General features: G+C 45.3%; 2 protein-coding genes across 4 annotated transcripts in view; both read left to right on the top strand.

The window, feature by feature from the left end:
• Nucleotides 1-6300: 6300 nt before the first annotated feature.
• LOC135235145 (deoxyribonuclease-1-like) lies at nucleotides 6301-16130 on the top strand. Of its 2 annotated transcripts, none has more exons than XM_064300377.1 (11): nucleotides 6301-6517; nucleotides 7795-7867; nucleotides 8661-8743; nucleotides 8993-9081; nucleotides 10629-10715; nucleotides 11159-11271; nucleotides 12600-12712; nucleotides 13774-13931; nucleotides 14292-14388; nucleotides 14792-14891; nucleotides 15217-16130. In XM_064300377.1, the coding sequence occupies exons 3-11, from the start codon at nucleotides 8663-8665 to the stop codon at nucleotides 15342-15344; spliced, it is 966 nt and encodes a 321-aa protein (XP_064156447.1). In that variant the 5' UTR covers nucleotides 6301-6517; nucleotides 7795-7867; nucleotides 8661-8662; the 3' UTR covers nucleotides 15345-16130. The 2 variants fall into 2 exon arrangements, with proteins under 2 accessions (XP_064156447.1, XP_064156448.1); XM_064300378.1 differs by having other exon boundaries at nucleotides 8658-8743.
• A 1679-nt stretch (nucleotides 16131-17809) lies between these two features.
• abtb1 (ankyrin repeat and BTB (POZ) domain containing 1) overlaps nucleotides 17810-19056 on the top strand; it is an 8663-nt gene continuing 7416 nt past the window's right edge. For both annotated transcript variants that reach the window (XM_064300373.1, XM_064300371.1), the window contains exon 1: nucleotides 17810-18078. Coding sequence is in view for 1 of the 2 variants with exons in the window: in XM_064300371.1 (XP_064156441.1) it covers nucleotides 18023-18078 (56 nt within the window). In the remaining variant the exon portion in view is untranslated. The remainder of the gene's footprint in view (nucleotides 18079-19056) is intronic.

The raw sequence follows: 19056 nt of genomic DNA, 5'->3' as shown, positions 1-19056 counted from the left end.
ATCCGCATGCTTTTAACCTATTCACACCGAATAGGGGCCCCAGAGCAGAATGTAGAAAAGGCATTTTCTTGTTTTCTGAGGTTCTGCTGGATTAACTGGTGGTACATTAATACGAGTATTGGTGTTTTAAGCCAAGCTCAACTCAACTGCAAAGAGTATGCAAATGCAAACATGAATGAATGAGTGGATACCTTTTCTAAAGTAACTTTTATTTTTTTATTTATTAATCCAAGACAAACTACTTTTGAGTTGACAGTTCCCCCAACTTATAATTTTTTATTTATCTTTTTGTTGGAGAATAGTCAGCCAGTCTCTCTATAGGATCGATGAGAGAGGAAGGGTTTATATCCTCTGGCTAATCGGTAATTGCACATTACTGTAAACTTGTGACAGAGTCATTTAATTGATTTAATTGGCTAAAAAAATGTTCTCTCCCTCTCCACCTTAGCTAATGTGTGGTGAGCGTTCTGGCACAAAATGGCTGCCGTGCATCACCCAGATGGGTGCTACACATTGGTGGTCAGGTGAGTTCCCACTCATCACTGTAAAGTACTTTGAGCATTTGGAAAAGAGCTATATAAATGAAATAATAATAATTCATTCATTCATTCATTCATTCAAGACGACATTTAACTATGCAAGCAACGCATTGTGTGGTTCCCATCACACGGATCCAGTGATATGCCCTCTACACCCTCTGGTGGTTAAAGTTGTTACTGCGCCTCCATGCAGGGGACATTTCAGTGAACGGGGGCTGATGCTGGCTGGAGGAGCCTGAGCGCTTTATACACACTCCAGTCTGTGCAGGACTCAAACGGCTCTGAGACGCGTCCTCACCCGAATTCACTCATCACCTGAGTTCATCACCACCTAGACAGCTCACTCTCACCTGGACACGCCACTCACCTGAACAGCTCACTCTCACCTGAGACACGCTCACTCTCACCTGAGACAAGCTCACTCTCACCTGAGACACGCTCACTCTCACCTGAGATTCACTCACTCTCACCTGAGACACGCTCACTCTCACCTGAGACAAGCTCACTCTCACCTGAGACACGCTCACTCTCACCTGAGACACGCTCACTCTCACCTGAGACACGCTCACTCTCACCTGAGATTCACTCACTCTCACCTGAGATTCACTCACTCTCACCTGAGACACGCTCACTCTCACCTGAGACACGCTCACTCTCACCTGAGACAAGCTCACTCTCACCTGAGATTCACTCACTCTCACCTGAGACATGTTCACTCTCACCTGAGATTCACTCACTCTCACCTGAGACATGTTCACTCTCACCTGAGATTCACTCACTCTCACCTGAGACACGCTCACTCTACCTGACACCTGAGACACGCTCACTCTCACCTGAGACAGCCATCTCACCGAGCATGTTCACTCTCACCTGAGATTCACTCACTCTCACCTGAGACAAGCTGACTCTCACGTGAGACACACTCACTCTCACTTGAGATTTACACACTCTCACCTGAGACACGCTCACTCTCAACTGAGATTCACACCTGTGTCTACGCTGTTAAGCTGCATGAAAACATGCCTGCTGGGAAACACCCCCCCCCTCCACCCTGATTATAAACATGCAGCTGCAGAAATGGGCAGCGGATTCTGCCCGTGCTAGTTTCATCAATCGGTGCTTGTGGGAGACAAAAATGAAAAAACGCACGATTGCCCAAAAAAAGTGGACTGATCTGAAGAAAAAGTACAAAGCGAGCTGTGCTAGCCACCCAGAGTAGAGCTACGTCAACAACTCTTACACATGAGGAACATTTATGCTGTATAAGAGCGGCACAGTGAAGAACATCAGCATTATCACCGGTATTACTACACTGCCTAGAATAATACTGACAGAACAATCTTCCTTAATCACCTCCACTCCACACACATCACAGGAGAAGAACTGGAAGGAGTCATTTTACCTGTTAGGGAGCCTTTGTTATTTTTTACGCGTGTTTCTAAAATATACTTAATTTGTGTGTGTGTGTGTGTGTGTGGGGGGGTGCAAGAAAGGGACATATATTAATATAATTTCTTTTTTTTGCAAATTCAGTTCAGGATAAAAAACCCTTGAAATGATCTCCTAGTGGTTCTGTATAGTGCACACACACGCACCCAATGTAGAGTACTGACATTAGGCCTGGAAAAAATAATTACATTATTAAAAACCAGTATTAGAGCCAGGTTAAAATAAATGTAAAAAGGTACAAATGTACAATTGATTTTTCTACAAGCTTACAAATGTAATGAAACCAGTAAGAAACCAACAACAACAACAAAAATGAATCACATCAGTAAAAGCAGAAAGATAAAAATAGAAAATGAAATGAGATTTTCTGTATCAATAAAATCGGTATTAGATCACGTAGGTTGATTTTGGGGATACAAGTTTTAAACCATTTGTTTCAGGCAGCCGATCTGTTGTTATTAATTACTTACATATGTTAAAATCAGGCGGAGCTTAATAAAGGAATAAAAGGGAAAAAGTGTTCCCTAGTTCCTTTCATACGCTTGGAACTTCATGTGCTTTCTGCTGTCCTGAGGGTGTATCTATTGTCACGCTGATTTAAAATGTCTCCCAGGTAACCGGGAGGACCTGCCAATTCAGTCTGAGAGTACCTGAGCCCTCAGGTACTGACACTGAAGTTGTAAAATTCCATGTGCACAACTGCATTAGATCTGATACCCTAAATAAAGAAAATAAACACAGAGAACTGTTAAAATACTGCAGGGGCTCGTTATGTCTGTGGTTTTAAGAAAGGAAATAGATTAAAGGAATTTCTGTGTTTATTTAAACAATTACTGCAGACTTTAATATGAGACATTTAAAGAAAATCACCTTTAACACACAGACACACACACAATCGGTACAATCTTCATACAATATGATGCTATATTTCCATTCATTTAGGCATTTAACTGAGGTTCTGGTCCAGATTATCTCTCGTAAATGCACACATGCAGATTTAGGCAACAAACAGTGCTGCAAATCATCAGGCTCACAACCAATAGCAGCACTAGGGGTTCCATTCATAACTCATACTCTTACAAAACCTGGCATGTTAGATTCCATAGTAGGCACAACATGAAAATTAAGAATGTAGAATTATTAGGAAGTAAATGGGTTAAAGGTTATTTTAAGATATAGCATACATATTTTCAGCATTAGGTGGGGTAATTGCTGTATTTTGTAACTGAGCAGTTCATGACTTTGGTTCTAAAATATTTGTACTACAGTAGAAAAAAACAGGCAATACACCTGAGACAGGTGAGACAGGTATGTGCACACCTGAGTCAGGCCCGGAATGTGTTCTGGAGCAGTATGGGTGTACTCCAAGCTCCCCTCCTTCACAGAGCACCCCTCTCCTGCTCAGCTCTGTTCCACCATTGTATGAAATAATCACATTAGAAATGTGTCATCTTTACCTCCACCTGTCTCAGGTGCTTCTCAAGGGTGTGAATGTCCACTGATCACTAAGGTGACTGAGGGTCACAGTGTCCACCAGCAGTCTGAGAACACTGGGCTTATTCACAGGAAGACACCACAGCGCCACCTGCTGCCAGAAAGCACTGGGCTTATTCACAGGAAGTAACCACAGTGCCCTCTGCTGTCTGAGAGCACTGGGCTTATTCACAGGAAGTAACCGCAGTGCCCTCTGCTGTCTGAGAGCACTGGGCTTATTCACAGGAAGTAACCACAGTGCCCTCTGCTGTCTGAGAGCACTGGGCTTATTCACAGGAAGTAACCACAGTGTCCTCTGCAGTCTGAGAGCACTGGGCTTATTCACAGGAAGTAAGGTGCTGAGGTGGTGGCGTGTTTGCCGGTTTCTGGTTTCTATGGGCTAACGCTGCTTGGTGCTGGAGAATGTGAAGGAGCCGATTGGAGCATTCAGTTTGGGGTGGGTGTTCAGTTTGGGGAGGGTGTTGAGTTTGGAGTGGGTGCTCAGTTTGGGGTGGGTGCACAGTTTGGGGTGGGTGGTCAGTTTGGGGTGGGTGGTCAGTTTGGGGTGGGTGTTAAGTTTGGAGTGGGTGCTCAGTTTGGGGATGGTGTTCAGTTTGGGGGGGTGCTCAGTTTGGGGTGGGTGCACAGTTTGGGGTGGGTGCTCAGTTTGGGTGGGTGTTCAGTTTGGGGTGGGTGGACAGTTTGGGGTGGGTGTTGAGTTTGGGGAGGGTGTTCAGTTTGGGGTGGGTGTCAGTTTTGGGTGGGTGCTCAGTTTGGGGAGGGTGTTGAGTTTGGAGTGGGTGGTCAGTTTGGGGTGGGTGCTCAGTGTAGGGTGGGTGTTGGGGGACCACACGCTGAGGTACGGGTTCACTCACAGACTCCTGCTCTCCTGCTCGACAGGTTTTTGTTTTTAAACTACAGAATACTATCTGAATAAGCCTGCATTCTGTGTGACCACCTTGTACAAACCGAGCTGTACACTCCCTAGTGTGAGGTGACTCTCTCTCGTGTGGAATGCTTTGTGTGTGTGTGTGTGTGTGTGTGCGGTTGGTCACTCTCTCCTGTGTGGAATACTTTGTGTGTGTGTGTGTGTGTGTGTGTGAGGTGACTCTCTCCTGTGAAATGTTTTGTGTCACGCTTGGTTTTTCAAGGTGGGCTTGGTTGTTGTTTTTGTACAGTGCAGAGCTTGTGCCTCTGCTCTGCTCTGAAGCTGCGTGTGGTGAAAGGCTCCTGATCTCTCCCAGCCTCACACGCTCCCAGCCTCACACACTCCCCCCAGCTTCACACGCCCCCAGCCTCACATCCCGCCCCCAGCCTCACCGCTCCCCCCAGCCTCACACACTCCCCCAGCCACACACTCCCCCAGCCTCACACGCTCCCCAGCCTCACACGCCCCAGCTCAGCTCACGCGTCCCAGCCTCACACACTCCCCTCAGCCTCACACACTCCCAGCCCCAGCTCCCAGCCTCACACGCTCCCCCCAGCCTCACACACTCCCAGCCTCACACGCTCCCACACTCCCAGCTTCACACGCTCCCAGCCTCACAGCTCCCCCCAGCCTCACACACTCCCAGCCTCACACGCTCCCCTCAGCCTCACACGCTCCCAGCCTCACACACTCCCCTCAGCCTCACACACTCCCAGCGCTCCCAGCCTCACACGCTCCCCTCAGCCTCACACACTCCCAGCCTCACACGCTCCCAGCCTCACACACTCCCCCAGCCTCACACACTCCCAGCGCTCCCAGCCTCACACGCTCCCCCAGCCTCACACGCTCCCAGCCTCCACATGCTCCCCAGCCTCACACCTCCCCCAGCCTCACACACTCCCCCAGCCTCACACACTCCCAGCCTCACACACTCACACCCTCACACGCCCCCAGCGTTCCCAGCCTCACACGCCCCCAGCCTCACACACTCCCCCAGCCTCACACACTCCCAGCCTCACATGCTCCCAGCCTCACACGCTCCCAGCGCTCCCAGCCTCACACGCCCCCAGCGCTCCCAGCCTCACATGCTCCCCCCAGCCTCACACACTCCCAGTCTCACACACTCCCAGCCTCACACACTCCCAGTCTCACACGCTCCCAGCCTCACAGGCTGCCCCCAGCCTCACACGCCTCCAGCCTCACACACTCCCAGCCTCACACGCTCCCCCCAGCCTCACACGCTCCCAGCCTCACAGGCTCCCCCCAGCCTCACACGCCCCCAGCCTCACACACTCCCAGCCTCTCACGCTCCCAGGCGGCTCCTGAGGAGTTCGTCAGTCTCGTTAGATTTTTGGTTCTTGCTCATTTCAGGTGATTTATGTTCTCAGTTTGGAGTTTTCATCTTTACCCCATGTGACCATTACAGTGTGACCCCAGCACTGGGGGACGTAGACAGGGAGAGCGATCACGTTCCTGGACCCTGAAGTCAACAGAACTGTATTGTGCTATCACAGACTCTTTGATTTGATATAATTTTACTGCTTTTGTTTTGTTTTTGGTAGTTTTTCTTTTTTTGTGGGGAACAAGGTGTATTGATCGATTCAGAAAGTCAGTGATTGACAAGACATGGTAACTCCACCATTAATTTGATGATTTTGATGAAACTCAGATTCAGTAATTAGAAACACATCTGAGCTGACATTTGTTCCAAGATTTTAGGATTCAGGCATTTTGGTTTGTTGTCCTTCAGAGAAGGCCCCGTTCTTTCCTCAGGTCAGTGTGAGTGAGGCACAGAAACACAAAGCGAATACACTGCGTTACAGCACAGTCATACCTGTTTGCCAGGTTTTGGGTTATTTACTCTACCTCCATCAGAGACCGGTGGGGCGGCTGAGTGGGGAGGTTCTGTGGGGTTACAGTATGTGATGCTGTTAAACACGCTCTCAGCGCACATTCCAGGGTAACTGTTACCTGGGTGTGTTTCAGACAGGTAAATAAGACAGGGGAGGCTCAGAAAAAGAAGCTTTCACCTGAGACGCTGTGAGAGGTGGGGGCCAGGATTCAGGGGCGGCAGTGGGGTGTGCAGTTAGGGAGCTGGTGACCTGACCGTTGCAGGTTCGATTCCCAGGTAGGACACCCATTGCTTTAAATCCTTATTTCTTTAAGTAAAGTTTGACATCTAGTAAGCACTGCGCCTTTAATCTTTAGAACTGGCAGTGTTGAACGTTCTGAAATCAAGATTTAAGAACAGCGATTGGGAGCTTGGCATTTTTGATTTTGAGGTAATAGTACAGTTGGATAGTACAGTGGTGATTATACACATTGTGATGTGCTTGCTTTCTGATATTCTCATGGATATTGATATACAGTGAGCTCCATAAGGTTTGTGACAAAGACATATTTTATTCTTGATTTGGCTCTGTACTCCGCAATTTAATATTTGTAATAAAATTTTTTTAAATCACATACGGTTCATGTCCATGTTCTCAGCTTTTATTTAAAGGTATTTTAATACAGGCTAGTTTCACCATGTAGAAATTGCAGCACTTTTTATACAAAGCCCTCCATGTCAGGGCACCAGCGCTTTCCCGCCATGCCATGACTGCTTGAAGACTGTGACCCATTACAGGCATTACAGGCATTTAGCAGACCCATAGACATCACCAGGGACTGAGTATCTACTCTGGTGATGCTCTGCCAGGTCTGGACTGTATAACTCTGCAGGCTCTTTTAGGCACTTCTTAGCAAACTGTAACCTGGACATCCTGTTTGTACAGCTAACCAGTGGTTTGCATCAACTACACATTCCTTGGCCTATCAAGACCTTTGTGATTACTGAATGCACCAGTGCTTTTTTCTTCTTAATGTTGCAAACAATCGATTCTGGGAAGTCTAAGGTTTGGCCGATGTCACTGACTGTTTTTCTTATTTCTCAGCCCCATAATAGCCACTTTGACTTTCACTGGCACAACTCTGGTCCTCATGTTGACAAAGAGCAATACCAGACTCCAGAGGCAAATTAAAACCTAGAATCAAAAGTAGATACTGAAAGCTCTGTTATACCTGCATTAAGGGAGTAATTGTACGCTACACATGCCTAATCAGAAATTGATTAGCCATTTTCAGCTGTGAAGCCATTTAGGGGGGTGGGGGAGATATAAAAAGTGCTGTTTCTACATGGTGAAACCAAAATGTATTCGTCCCTTATATAAACTGAGAATGTGTGAATTGTGTGGTTACAGATCAAGAAAGAAAAAATATGTCTTTGTCCTGAACATTACGGAGCTCACTGACTGTATGTCTGATCTGAATATTGTCATTAGTAAAGGGGTAAAATTTTATATGTAGATCAGTTAAATTGTACCTTTTGTCCTTGAACTGACTTTACTTCTTCAAACGTTGCAGTGTGAGTATTTTTCACAAGTCATTGAAGCTCCACTTCTGATTTAAGAAGCTGAATCCATACCTGAGTTGCAAGGTAAGATCTCTGTTCTAATGACTCATGCTTTCCTGACCTGGGTGCAACCCTTCAAACCCCACAGTCTCACAGTAATGTATTTTAATATGGGAGACAGGCTGTTACTTGTTGGCGTCAAGTCAACAGATGATTATGGTACAAGCCTGGGAACTGTGTTGCAGTGAGATCGCTGGAACACATTTACGTCAAAAGAGTGATCAATCAGCCACAGAAGTAGCTATAAAATGTAACTTTCAGTTGAATTAATTTTGTTTTTGATTCCTAAAAAGTTCCGAACTCTGAACTGTAGTGTTCATGGGACAGATGGTGGATTTGTGGGACATGGAAGGGCCAGTGTGGATGTTTTGTTCTGGGCTACAGAATGTTTGTGCTGCAGGTGTTGGTGTACAGAATGTTTGTTCTGCAGGTGTTGGGGTACAGGATGGCTGTGCTGCAGGTGTTGGGGTACAGAATGTTTGTTCTGCAGGTGTTGGGGTACAGGATGGCTGTGCTGCAGGTGTTGGGGTACAGAATGTTTGTGCTGCAGGTGTTGGGGTACAGAATGTTTGTTCTGCAGGTGTTGGGGTACAGGATGGCTGTGCTGCAGGTGTTGGGGTACAGAATGTTTGTGCTGCAGGTACAGGATGGCTGTGCTGCAGGTATTGGGGTACAGGATGGCTGTGCTGCAGGTGTTGGGGTACAGAATGTTTGTGCTGCAGGTACAGGATGGCTGTGCTGCAGGTGTTGGGATATTCTCTCTCTGAAGGAAACTGAAACAGGTACACAGTGGCCATGTTCATCTTTGTTTCAGCAGCCATGAAGATTGCGTCCTTTAACGTTCAGAGGTTTGGCTTGAGGAAAATCTCAGACCCAAACGTCCTGTCTACGCTGATCAAGGTAAAAGGCCTTCGCTGAAGTACATGTGTGCGTGGTGTGTGGAGTGCAGCTGGGACGCCCACAGCAGTGGCGTGGTGTGTGGAGTGCAGCTGGAATGCCCACAGCAGTGGCGTGGTCGTGCCGTCCTGTCCTCTGAGGCTCGGCTTGAAATCATATCAGAGTATCAGCTGATCAACAGTACGTGATTGGTTAGGGATGACATCACACCCACAGAACTCCAGAGTATTCCACGTCTCTCCCCCGCCACAGATTGTGTCCCGCTATGACATCATAGTGATTCTGGAGGTGGTGGATGTGAGCGGGGCTTCCGTGGAGCGCTTCCTGGCGGAACTCAACAGGTAATGACTGCGCAGGTAATTAGTGATGTGACCTGGGCTGCACAGGACGTGGATGAGTTCAGTTGTAACAAGGGTTGGTTGTAAATTTCTCAAATTTCTCAAATCAAAGCAAGGATTCAATTAGAGGATTAGATCTTATGGGTTATTACCATGGTTAGGGCTAGGAATGAGGAAATAAAGATATAACATGTAAATATCCAAGTACCTAGTGTTCTATATTAAATATTTTGACACACAGTAATAAAACAACAGTAATTGCAATGTAATTAACTCATTTTGACTGCTTAATACAAAATGTTGCCTTGTGGACTCTGATGGACAGTTTAGTTTCATATCAAGGCAGGACAGCCGATTTTGGAAGTTTTAAAGTGTTCTCTTTTTCAGCTTCAGTTAAAAGGTGCACAAATAAAAAATAATTAATATAAGACCCAGAGTAAACCGTTTCCAGTTCAGATGAGGCTTCAGTGTTCCCAAACATTTCAGTCTTTAGCCTTTAGCATTTCAGCTTAATCCCAAACATTTCAGTCTTTAGCCTTTAGCATTTTAGCTTAATCCCAAACATTTCAGTCTTTAGCCTTTAGCATTTCAGCTTAATCCCAAACATTTCAGTCATTTAGTCTTTAGCATTTTAGCTTAATCCCAAACATTTCAGTCTTTAGCCTTTAGCATTTAGCTTAATCCCAAACATTTCAGTCTTTAGCCTTTAGCATTTCAGCTTAATCCCAAACATTTCAGTCATTTAGCCTTTAGCATTTTAGCTTAATCCCAAACATTTCAGTCTTTAGCCTTTAGCATTTCAGCTTAATCCAAACATTTCAGTCTTTAGCCTTTAGCATTTCAGCTTAATCCCAAACATTTCAGTCTTTAGCCTTTAGCATTTCAGCTTAATCCCAAACATTTCAGTCTTTAGCCTTTAGCATTTTAGCTTAATCCCAAACATTTCAGTCTTTAGCCTTTAGCATTTCAGCTTAATCCCAAACATTTCAGTCATTTAGCCTTTAGCATTTTAGCTTAATCCCAAACATTTCAGTCTTTAGCCTTTAGCATTTTAGCTTAATCCCAAACATTTCAGTCTTTAGCCTTTAGCATTTCAGCTTAATCCCAAACATTTCAGTCATTTAGCCTTTAGCATTTTAGCTTAATCCCAAACATTTCAGTCTTTAGCCTTTAGCATTTCAGCTTAATCCCAAACATTTCAGTCATTTAGCCTTTAGCATTTTAGCTTAATCCCAAACATTTCAGTCTTTAGCCTTTAGCATTTCAGCTTAATCCCAAACATTTCAGTCTTTAGCCTTTAGCATTTCAGCTTAATCCCAAACATTTCAGTCTTTAGCCTTTAGCATTTTAGCTTAATCCCAAACATTTCAGTATTTAGCCTTTAGCATTTTAGCTTAATCCCAAACATTTCAATCTTTAGCCTGGTTTGGAACATTGAAGCACAGAGCGGGAGTCCGGCGTGGCTCCAGTGAAGTGCAGCACGTTCAGTGAGGGACAGGAGAGGAGTGTAATGCGCTGTAACGATCTGGGCCCTGTGCTGTGCTCTCCAGGGTGAATACCCAGCACCATTACACCCTGAGAATTAGCACCCGTCTGGGCCGCACACGCTACAAGGAGCAGTTCCTCTTCCTCTACAGGTGAAGACACGAAACACAACCTCGTTTGTCATGAGTGTCTCTGTAGTGGGTTCTTTATGTGGTAAACTCAACAGCTTCTGTTAATTCTTACCAAGGATTGTTTTACCTGTATGAACATGCATGCGTACAAGCACACACACACTACACATGGACACAGACACATACACACAGACATGCACGTGCATACGTACATGCACACACACACACACACACACACACTCTCTCTCTCTCTCTCTCTCGTATAACACGTTCTCATTTTTAGACCGACAGTGGTAATGTCTGGACTTGTTCGGATTTGATGGTGGTGCTATAGTGGGGTCCTGCTCTGCTTATCTGTGCACAGGGATGACTCAGTGAGCCTTGTGGGGTCCTGCTCTGCTTATCTGTGCACAGGGATGACTCAGTAAGCCTTGTGGGGTCCTGCTCTGCTTATCTGTGCACAGGGATGACTCAGTATGCCTTGTGGGGTCGTATCAGTATGAGGACACTCAGGCTGGGGATGAAGATGTGTTTGCAAGGGAGCCATACATCCTGCGCTTCCGATCCATGGCAACAGGTAACACGCCACACGCACAGGAAACATACAACACACACAGGTAACCAGAAACATACAGGTGACAATCACAGGAAACATACAACACACACAGGTAACCAGAAACATACAGGTGACAATCACAGGAAACATACAACACACACAGGTAACCAGAAACATACAGGTGACAATCACAGGTAACATACAACACACACAGGTAACCAGAAACATACAGGTGACAATCACAGGAAACATACAACACACACAGGTAACCAGAAACATACAGGTGACAATCACAGGTAACATACAACACACACAGGTAACCAGAAACATACAGGTGACAATCACAGGAAACATACAACAATCACAGGTAACATATAACATACACGGTTACCACACGTGAGTCGACATAGCTCAGGAGGTAAGAGCGGTCGTCTGGCAGTCGGAGAGTTGCCGGTTCGATCCCCCGCCCTGGGCGTGTCGAAGTTTCCCTGAGCGACATAGCTCAGGAGGTAAGACCGATTGTCTGGCAGTCGGAGGGTTGCCAGTTCAAACCCCGCCCTGGGCGTGTCGAAGTGTCCTTGAGCAAGACACCTAACCCCTAACCCCTAACTGCTCTTGCGAATGAGAGGCATCAATTGTAAAGCGCTTTGGATAAAAGCGCTATATAAATGCAGTCCATTTACCATTTACCATTTGAGCAAGACACCTAACCCCTAATTGCTCCCAATGAGTTGATTGGTACCTTGCATGGCAGCCTTTCACCATTGGTGTGTGAGTGTGTGTGTGTGAATGGGTGAATGAGAGGCATCAATTGTAAAGCACTTTGGATAAAAGCGCTATATAAATGCAGTCCATTTACCATTTAGATAACAGGTAAAACACACCGGACTTACTGGATGCAGTGTTGTGCTTCACTGGATCAGTGTTTGTACTGCCGCATGCTGTTCCTCCCTGAGCTTTTAGCAGACAGAGGTGCACACAAAGCCAAGAGTGGAAAAACTGGTTGCGCTTTTTTTTCCCCATTGTTTTTGTTATTTTTACTAGACAGGAGAAAACACTGAAACCAACGTCTGTCCGAAATCAAGCCCAAACAAGCATACAGCTGGTTATGTCACCATTTCAGGCATGACCAATCACAGCCAAGCATGGCTCGTTTTGTCACAGTCCCATGGTCTTGTGCAACTGGGACAAATGCAGCAGCTGTGGGTTGCCTAGACGTGGCATTTAACTGGCTGCAGTGGTGGACCTTCGGTTTGACAGGAGTGTGTTCCACATGCTGAACGCCATGTGCAATGCGTTGTGTGCAGTGCGATGTGTGAAGTGAGAAGCAATGCTGGCTTTCTGTGCAGTGCTGAAGGACCTGGTGCTGATCCCTGTGCACACCAAGCCCTCGGACTCGGTGAGGGAGCTGGACGAGCTGTATGACGTCTTCCTGGCCGTGAAGAGGAAATGGAAGACTGACGTAAGCTTGGCTGTGACATCACAGTGCCGTGTGTGGAACCTGTGCAACTGTGACATCACAGTGCCGTGTGTGGAACCTGTGCAACTGTGACATCACAGTGCCATGTGCGGAACCTGTGGAGCTGTGACATCAAAATGCTGTGTGCAGAACAGGTGCATCTGTGACATAAGTGGTTAAGGAATTGGAAACAATATAGAATGGGCCTAGACATTTATCTCTTAAACGGCACTGGATCCACTGAATTTCCGATGCTGCTTTTCTACCAAAATAATTATTTTGCTAACAAAAAGATAATACTGCTCCAAACATTATTTACGTCACAGCTAGCCAGGTGGCTTTTCAAGCTGGTCAACGCTTTGCTTAGCCAGCAAAGAAATTTAAAGAAAGTACTCAAAATAGCTTAAGAAAATTGCTAACGAGAACAACAGCAACAACAAAGATATTCATATATATTTCAGTGATACATACTACTGTACAAAACAATAAAACGTATAATTTACGGCAAACCTCTTGCTTGCGTGAATGGTAGCTGGAGATATAGCCCTCAGTGTGATTTTGTAATTGTGTGACGGTTATGTTTTTTAATAGCGCAATGGTAATTATAAAATGTTTTTTAAACTTACAGTTGTGTGGGGTTCACAGGGTTAAGCTCACTAACAGTTATCACCCGGCACCATAGGGGCTTTCCTTTGTCTTTATTTCTTTAATCATCCCTGATGTGACAGCATTCGACCAAACTTCAGAGGCCCCATGAAATGCTTCTGGAAAAAAAAACATCACCCCTGATATCTATTTCCCGTTGATAAGACAGCCAATCAGCAGCAAGGCCTTGCAGATTCAATGTGATTGACAAAAATACATCACATGATCGCATGGAAGCTGTAAGACTTTGCTGCTGATTGGCTGTCTTATCAACACCCCACCAGGGAAACGGTGAGGGTCTGAATTGCTGATCTCATCATTATGGGTTCTATTCTTCTGTACGGTGTTTGAGTATGTGATGATGATGATGTGATGATGATGATGGTGATGGGACCTTGACCAAAATGGCTGTTCTCCAGAACATCATGATCTTGGGAGACTTCAACGCAGACGGGGCCTACGTCTCCAGCAGGGGCATGCAGGCCATCCGAATTCGGAGCGACAGGAACTTCCACTGGCTGATCCGGGACGACGTGGACACCACAGCCAACACAGGAAACGAGCACACCTACGACAGGTGGAGGCTGTGGGGGTGACATCACCATACCACGCACCAATCACCGCCGTGCAGTACAAGGTCAAGGTTCAGCACGTGAAACACAAAAGCAATAAATGTCAACCCTAACCCTAACAACAATAACCGAAACGAGAGAAGATCGATCTTTTTTTCCGATACTTTCATTTAATTTCTTCAAGCCTAAACCAGGGTTTTCAAGCAGTGATTATTTTGTGATTTTTTAAAATCTGGTGAGAGGGGGGTTAGATCTGAAAAACCATGTGACAGGTGACACAGCAATACAGAGAAGGGGAACGTTACGGGAGAACAGTGGAAAGGGCTGCAAACCTTCATTGTTCATGGACTTGACTGTCTTTGCAGGATAGTGGTGTATGGAGATGACATGCTGGATGCCATCGTGCCGAACTCAGCCCAACCGTTCAACTTCCAAAAAGCTTTTAATCTGACAGAGGAAATGGTGAGACTCTTAAATTTATAGTGAAACATGCCTCTGATTGCGCCTGTATTTACCTTCTTCACTACAGCATGTTCCAGTCCAATGTGTCTTAAATGGTTTAGACTCTATGGTACAGATGTGTGATTTCAGACTCTATGGTACAGATGTGTGGTTGCAGTCTCTATGGTAGAGATGTGTGATTTTAGACTACCATAGAGATGTGTGATTTTAGAGTACCATAGAGATGTGTGATTTTAGACTCTACAGTAGAGATGTGTAATTTTAGACTCTGTGGTAGAGATGTGTGATTTTAGACTCTACAGTAAAGATGTGTGATTTTAGAGTACCATAGAGATGTGTGATTTTAGACTCTATGGTAGCGATGTGTGTTTGGATTAATTCCATATTTTAATGACTGAATCAGGCGCTGGACGTGAGTGATCATTACCCTGTAGAGGTGGAACTGAAGAGTCTCCCTCAGGAGGGGCGAAAACGTGGATCAGAGCAGCAACATTCCGGAGGAGGTGCAGATGATAATAAAAATAATAATTATAATAATAATAATAATACCTTCAAGTAAACAGCCTTGAGATACACATTTTTGACTTTAGTATAAATAAACTAATAATGTACTCATTTAGTGTGTAATTTGCAGTACTGTGTATTGTGCTGAGTGTTCCATTTTGTATTAATTTGTATATTGTGTGGGTAATTGTGGGTTCAGCTGTGTATTGGTTTGTCATGTACTTTTTTGTGCATTAGCTTATGTGATTGGTTATGTATTGTGTCATTTAGTTGTAATGACGTGCCTGATACATGCATATTTGTATCATGTACAATCTCTCACAGACTCACACACGGAGGAACTGTACCAGGAAGTCCTGGAGCTGAAGAAGAAAAACCAGCTTCTAAAGCAAGAGAAACTCAAACTGCAGATTCAGATGCTGCACATGCAAATGGCTCAGGAAAAAAAATGAGCTCAGATTTCACTTCAGTGGAACAGTGGACTGCTGCTCAAAGTGGACACACCACTGGTCACAGAAATGACTTCAGTAATTGAACAAGTGGAGACAAAACATGGTTCTTTAATGAATAATATTTTTGTTTTATATTTTTAGTTTTAAACATTTTTTTGAGCATGTCCTTATCAATAACATAAGAAAATGAATAATAAAATTGTTCAATTGTAATTTTAAAAATGCAGGGCTGCCCAACCCTGATCATGGAGATCTGCCAGCCTGTAGGTTTTCATTTCAAACCTAATTTTACTGATTAGCAGCTCAACACGCTGTTGAATGCGGGTGCTTTGTTAGGGTTGGAGGGAATACTTGTCGGACGGTAGATCTCCATTATTAGGGTTGCGCATATACTATACAGCTACATGTCTGTCTGTCTCCCTGTCTGTCCCCTTTGCCTCTCTCTCACTCTCTCTCCCCCCTCACTCTCTCATTCTCTCTGTCCCACTTTCTCTCTCTCCCTCTCTCACTCCCCCTCTTTCTCACTCTCTCTCTCCCCGCTCACTCTCTCATTCTCTCTGTCCCACTTTCTCTCTCCCTCTCCCATTCACTGTCCCGCTCTCTTTCTCTCACTCTCTCATTCTCTCTCTAACTAGGATGAGTCAAATGCAGAGGACAATTTACCTCACCGTGTTCAATAAACTGTGTCTTGTCATTCATTGGTTTATATTTAGCAGACAATGTGCTGTATGTGTTTATAGAGTGCATAGCTAATAAAGTTTTGTCCTGTTCGATTGCAGAAGCTAAGCAGGAGTCGGCTAGTATGGAACCATTTGGCAAACGTGTGCAACTGTGCGTGCGTTGTCAGTCATTAATTAATTAATTAGTGCTATGAATAGAATTTATACTCCTACAAGCGCAATGATTTAACTTTGCCCTGGGGATGCTATATGTTTAAATGTTTAGTCATAACGTGAATTTTGTAAAACCAAAGGGCAAGAGCCAGGTAAGAGCAGCAGAACCTGTTTGCACCTGCTTAGAAATATTCTGTGTACTATTACCACCTAGTGTTAGATACTGCCATCTGCGGGTTAAGTAACAGGTCAGGCATCATTTTCGAGGCGTTGTTGGATCATTCATCCTGTCAAGATACTGCCCTAGCGCATGGATGGGTCCCATGGTCCGGTGTCTGTTAAGGCTCTGTTCCAGAGTGTGGATGGGCCCTATGGTCTGGTATCTGTTAAGGCTCTGTTCCAGTGTGTGGATGGGCCCTATGGTCTGGTATATGTTAAGGCTCTGTTCCAGAGTGTGGATGGGCCCTATGGTCTGGTATATGTTAAGGCTCTGTTCCAGTGTGTGGATGGGCCCCATGGTCAGGTATCTGATAAGGCTCTGTTCCAGAGTGTGGATGGGCCGCATGGTCTGGTATTGGTTAAGGCTCTGTTCTAGTGTGTGGATGGGGGCCCATGGTCTGGTATCCATTAAGGCTCTGTTCCAGAGTGTGGATGGGCCCCATGGTTTGGTATCTGTTAAGGCTCTGTTCCAGAGTCTGGATGGGCCCCATGGTCTGGTATCTGTTAAGGCTCTGTTCCAGAGTGTGGATGGGCCCCATGGTCTGGTATCTGTTAAGGCTCTGTTCTAGTGTGTGGATGGGCCCCATGTTCTGGTATCTGTTAAGGCTCTGTTCCAGAGTGTGGATGGGCCCCATGGTCTGGTATCTGTTAAGGCTCTGTTCCAGAGTGTGGATGGGCCCCATGGTCTGGTATCTGTTAAGGCTCTGTTCTAGTGTGTGGATGGGCCCCATAGTGTGGTATGACAGTGGACTTGTCTTGTCTGTCTGCCTGTTGAGGTGCACAGGACGTGTCTTACTCTGCGTGTGTCTGTGTGAACCTGACCTCTGTACCGCAGAGGGCAGCTATGGCTGCGGGTGACAGAACATCACCTGCTCCAGAGCTGCAGTGAGCATTCCGACCTGGGGTAAAAGAACTTTTGCATAGGTGGCCTAAGACCTTCAGAATGTAAAATATCCGGCGCAGTTCTGCTGTCTTTCAAATTCCTGTTTGTCTGTTTTCGTCTCTTTGTTCACGAGCTCTCGTCTCACGCATGTGCACACATTCCTGTGGCCGCACTGCGCTCTGAAACGGCACACCTGCTCAGATTTGACCGCCATTTCCACATTTCTGTGCTTTATTTTATGCTGGTGCTGAAGCAACACTTCCCTCTTAGCCCCGGCTTCCTGAAAAAATTATTTTAGTGCAAAAAGTTGCAAGTTTTGCTTGCACAGGGACACGGAAACTCCGTAGACATGGTGTTATATTGTCACCCCACCTGCTGAAATATCACTAATGGAAATTGATAATTTGATTATTGATAATCAATAATTTACTTATTTAAATTGAAACGCGGCAGTATTAAAATATGCTTCACATCAGCGGAGAACTCTCATTTTAATAATTCATGAGTGCTGACATCATACAGGAAGTGGGAGGAACTTCCTTATAGAGACAACTCTGACGATCCGAGCTGTTGTTGTTTCTTTGCGCTGCACCGAAGACTTGCAAATAACAGCAAGACAGCTAGTTATTCAACTAGCCACTGCAATAAAAACAAGCAATTCCGTTTCATAACGGACTGAATTTGTACCTGTCAGACGGGCAGGCCGTTTCAATGCATTTCAGAGATCTGAAATTACTGTGGAGATGGACGCTTACGATTTGTTTACAAGCTGCAGGAAGGGCGACGTTTCTAGAGTGAGGTGAGTCTGTTCAGAACAGGCTAGCTCAGCTAGCTAATGTTGTCTGTGCAGTTTAAAAGCAAATCGATGATATGAAGTTACGTTTATTTATAGATTTGCGGTGCTTCAGTTTGTAGCACCTTGTCAAATGTTAAATACCTCGTCAAAAGCTAATGTTCGCTAACTATAAATGTTTGTATATGCGTCATTGGCTAGCTAGGCAGTGTTACTAACCTAGCAGGCTAAGGTTACACTTTCTTAAAGTTAAATAATGTTTATGTGGTTGTCAGACATTTGTGATATATTGGCAGGGCGCTGTCGGCATTGACCATTACGGTCAGCCAAATATTGGTTATTGACATAGGCTAAAGAATTTCCACATTATTTACTCCGAGTGATTGCACTTCTGAGTTGGGGTGAAAAGCTGCACAAGGCATTGTTTGCAACCAGCTGTCCACATTGTTGTGTAATAGTCATTAAAAAATGTAAGAATTCTTATGCATTTTGTTGTGGCGAGTGATATTTCCAGTTTCAAACAGTGCTGGAAATGACATGAGTCAGTTGGAAGGTCATTTTATTGAAACGATTTGGATTTTGAAGTTTATCTGGCTCCATTCATTTTCAAATCCTGTAGCCGGAATGTTTTGGACGTTTTGTTTGGAAAAGTGGGGAAAAGTGGTATAGGAGCATGATGTGCCCATGATAACGTGATGCATATGCTTTGGTACTACTGGGCATCATACCTGTATCTCAGAGTCCATGCCTGGCACCAGTACCCCCTCTGGCTTAGTCGCAGAGGTCCGGGGGACTTGTTTTTAACTCGTGAGAGACTCGGAGGTCTAAAACGCGTTATGGGTGCAGGTGGTATAGGCCTGAGGGGGCAGTTCCAGCATCTCAGAAATTAAGCAGTCCTGTGCGCCAGTCTCAGAGGTCTGGACTTGGGTTCCACATGTGGAAGATTCCAGACGGTCTGCAGGCCAGTGGTCCCTGGTCCTGGCC

This window comes from Anguilla rostrata, chromosome 11 (assembly GCF_018555375.3).
Source record: "Anguilla rostrata isolate EN2019 chromosome 11, ASM1855537v3, whole genome shotgun sequence".
Taxonomy (NCBI): domain Eukaryota; kingdom Metazoa; phylum Chordata; class Actinopteri; order Anguilliformes; family Anguillidae; genus Anguilla; species Anguilla rostrata.
The sequence above is the reverse complement of the archived record's forward strand: the minus strand, read 5'-3'. Positions and strand labels throughout refer to the sequence as shown.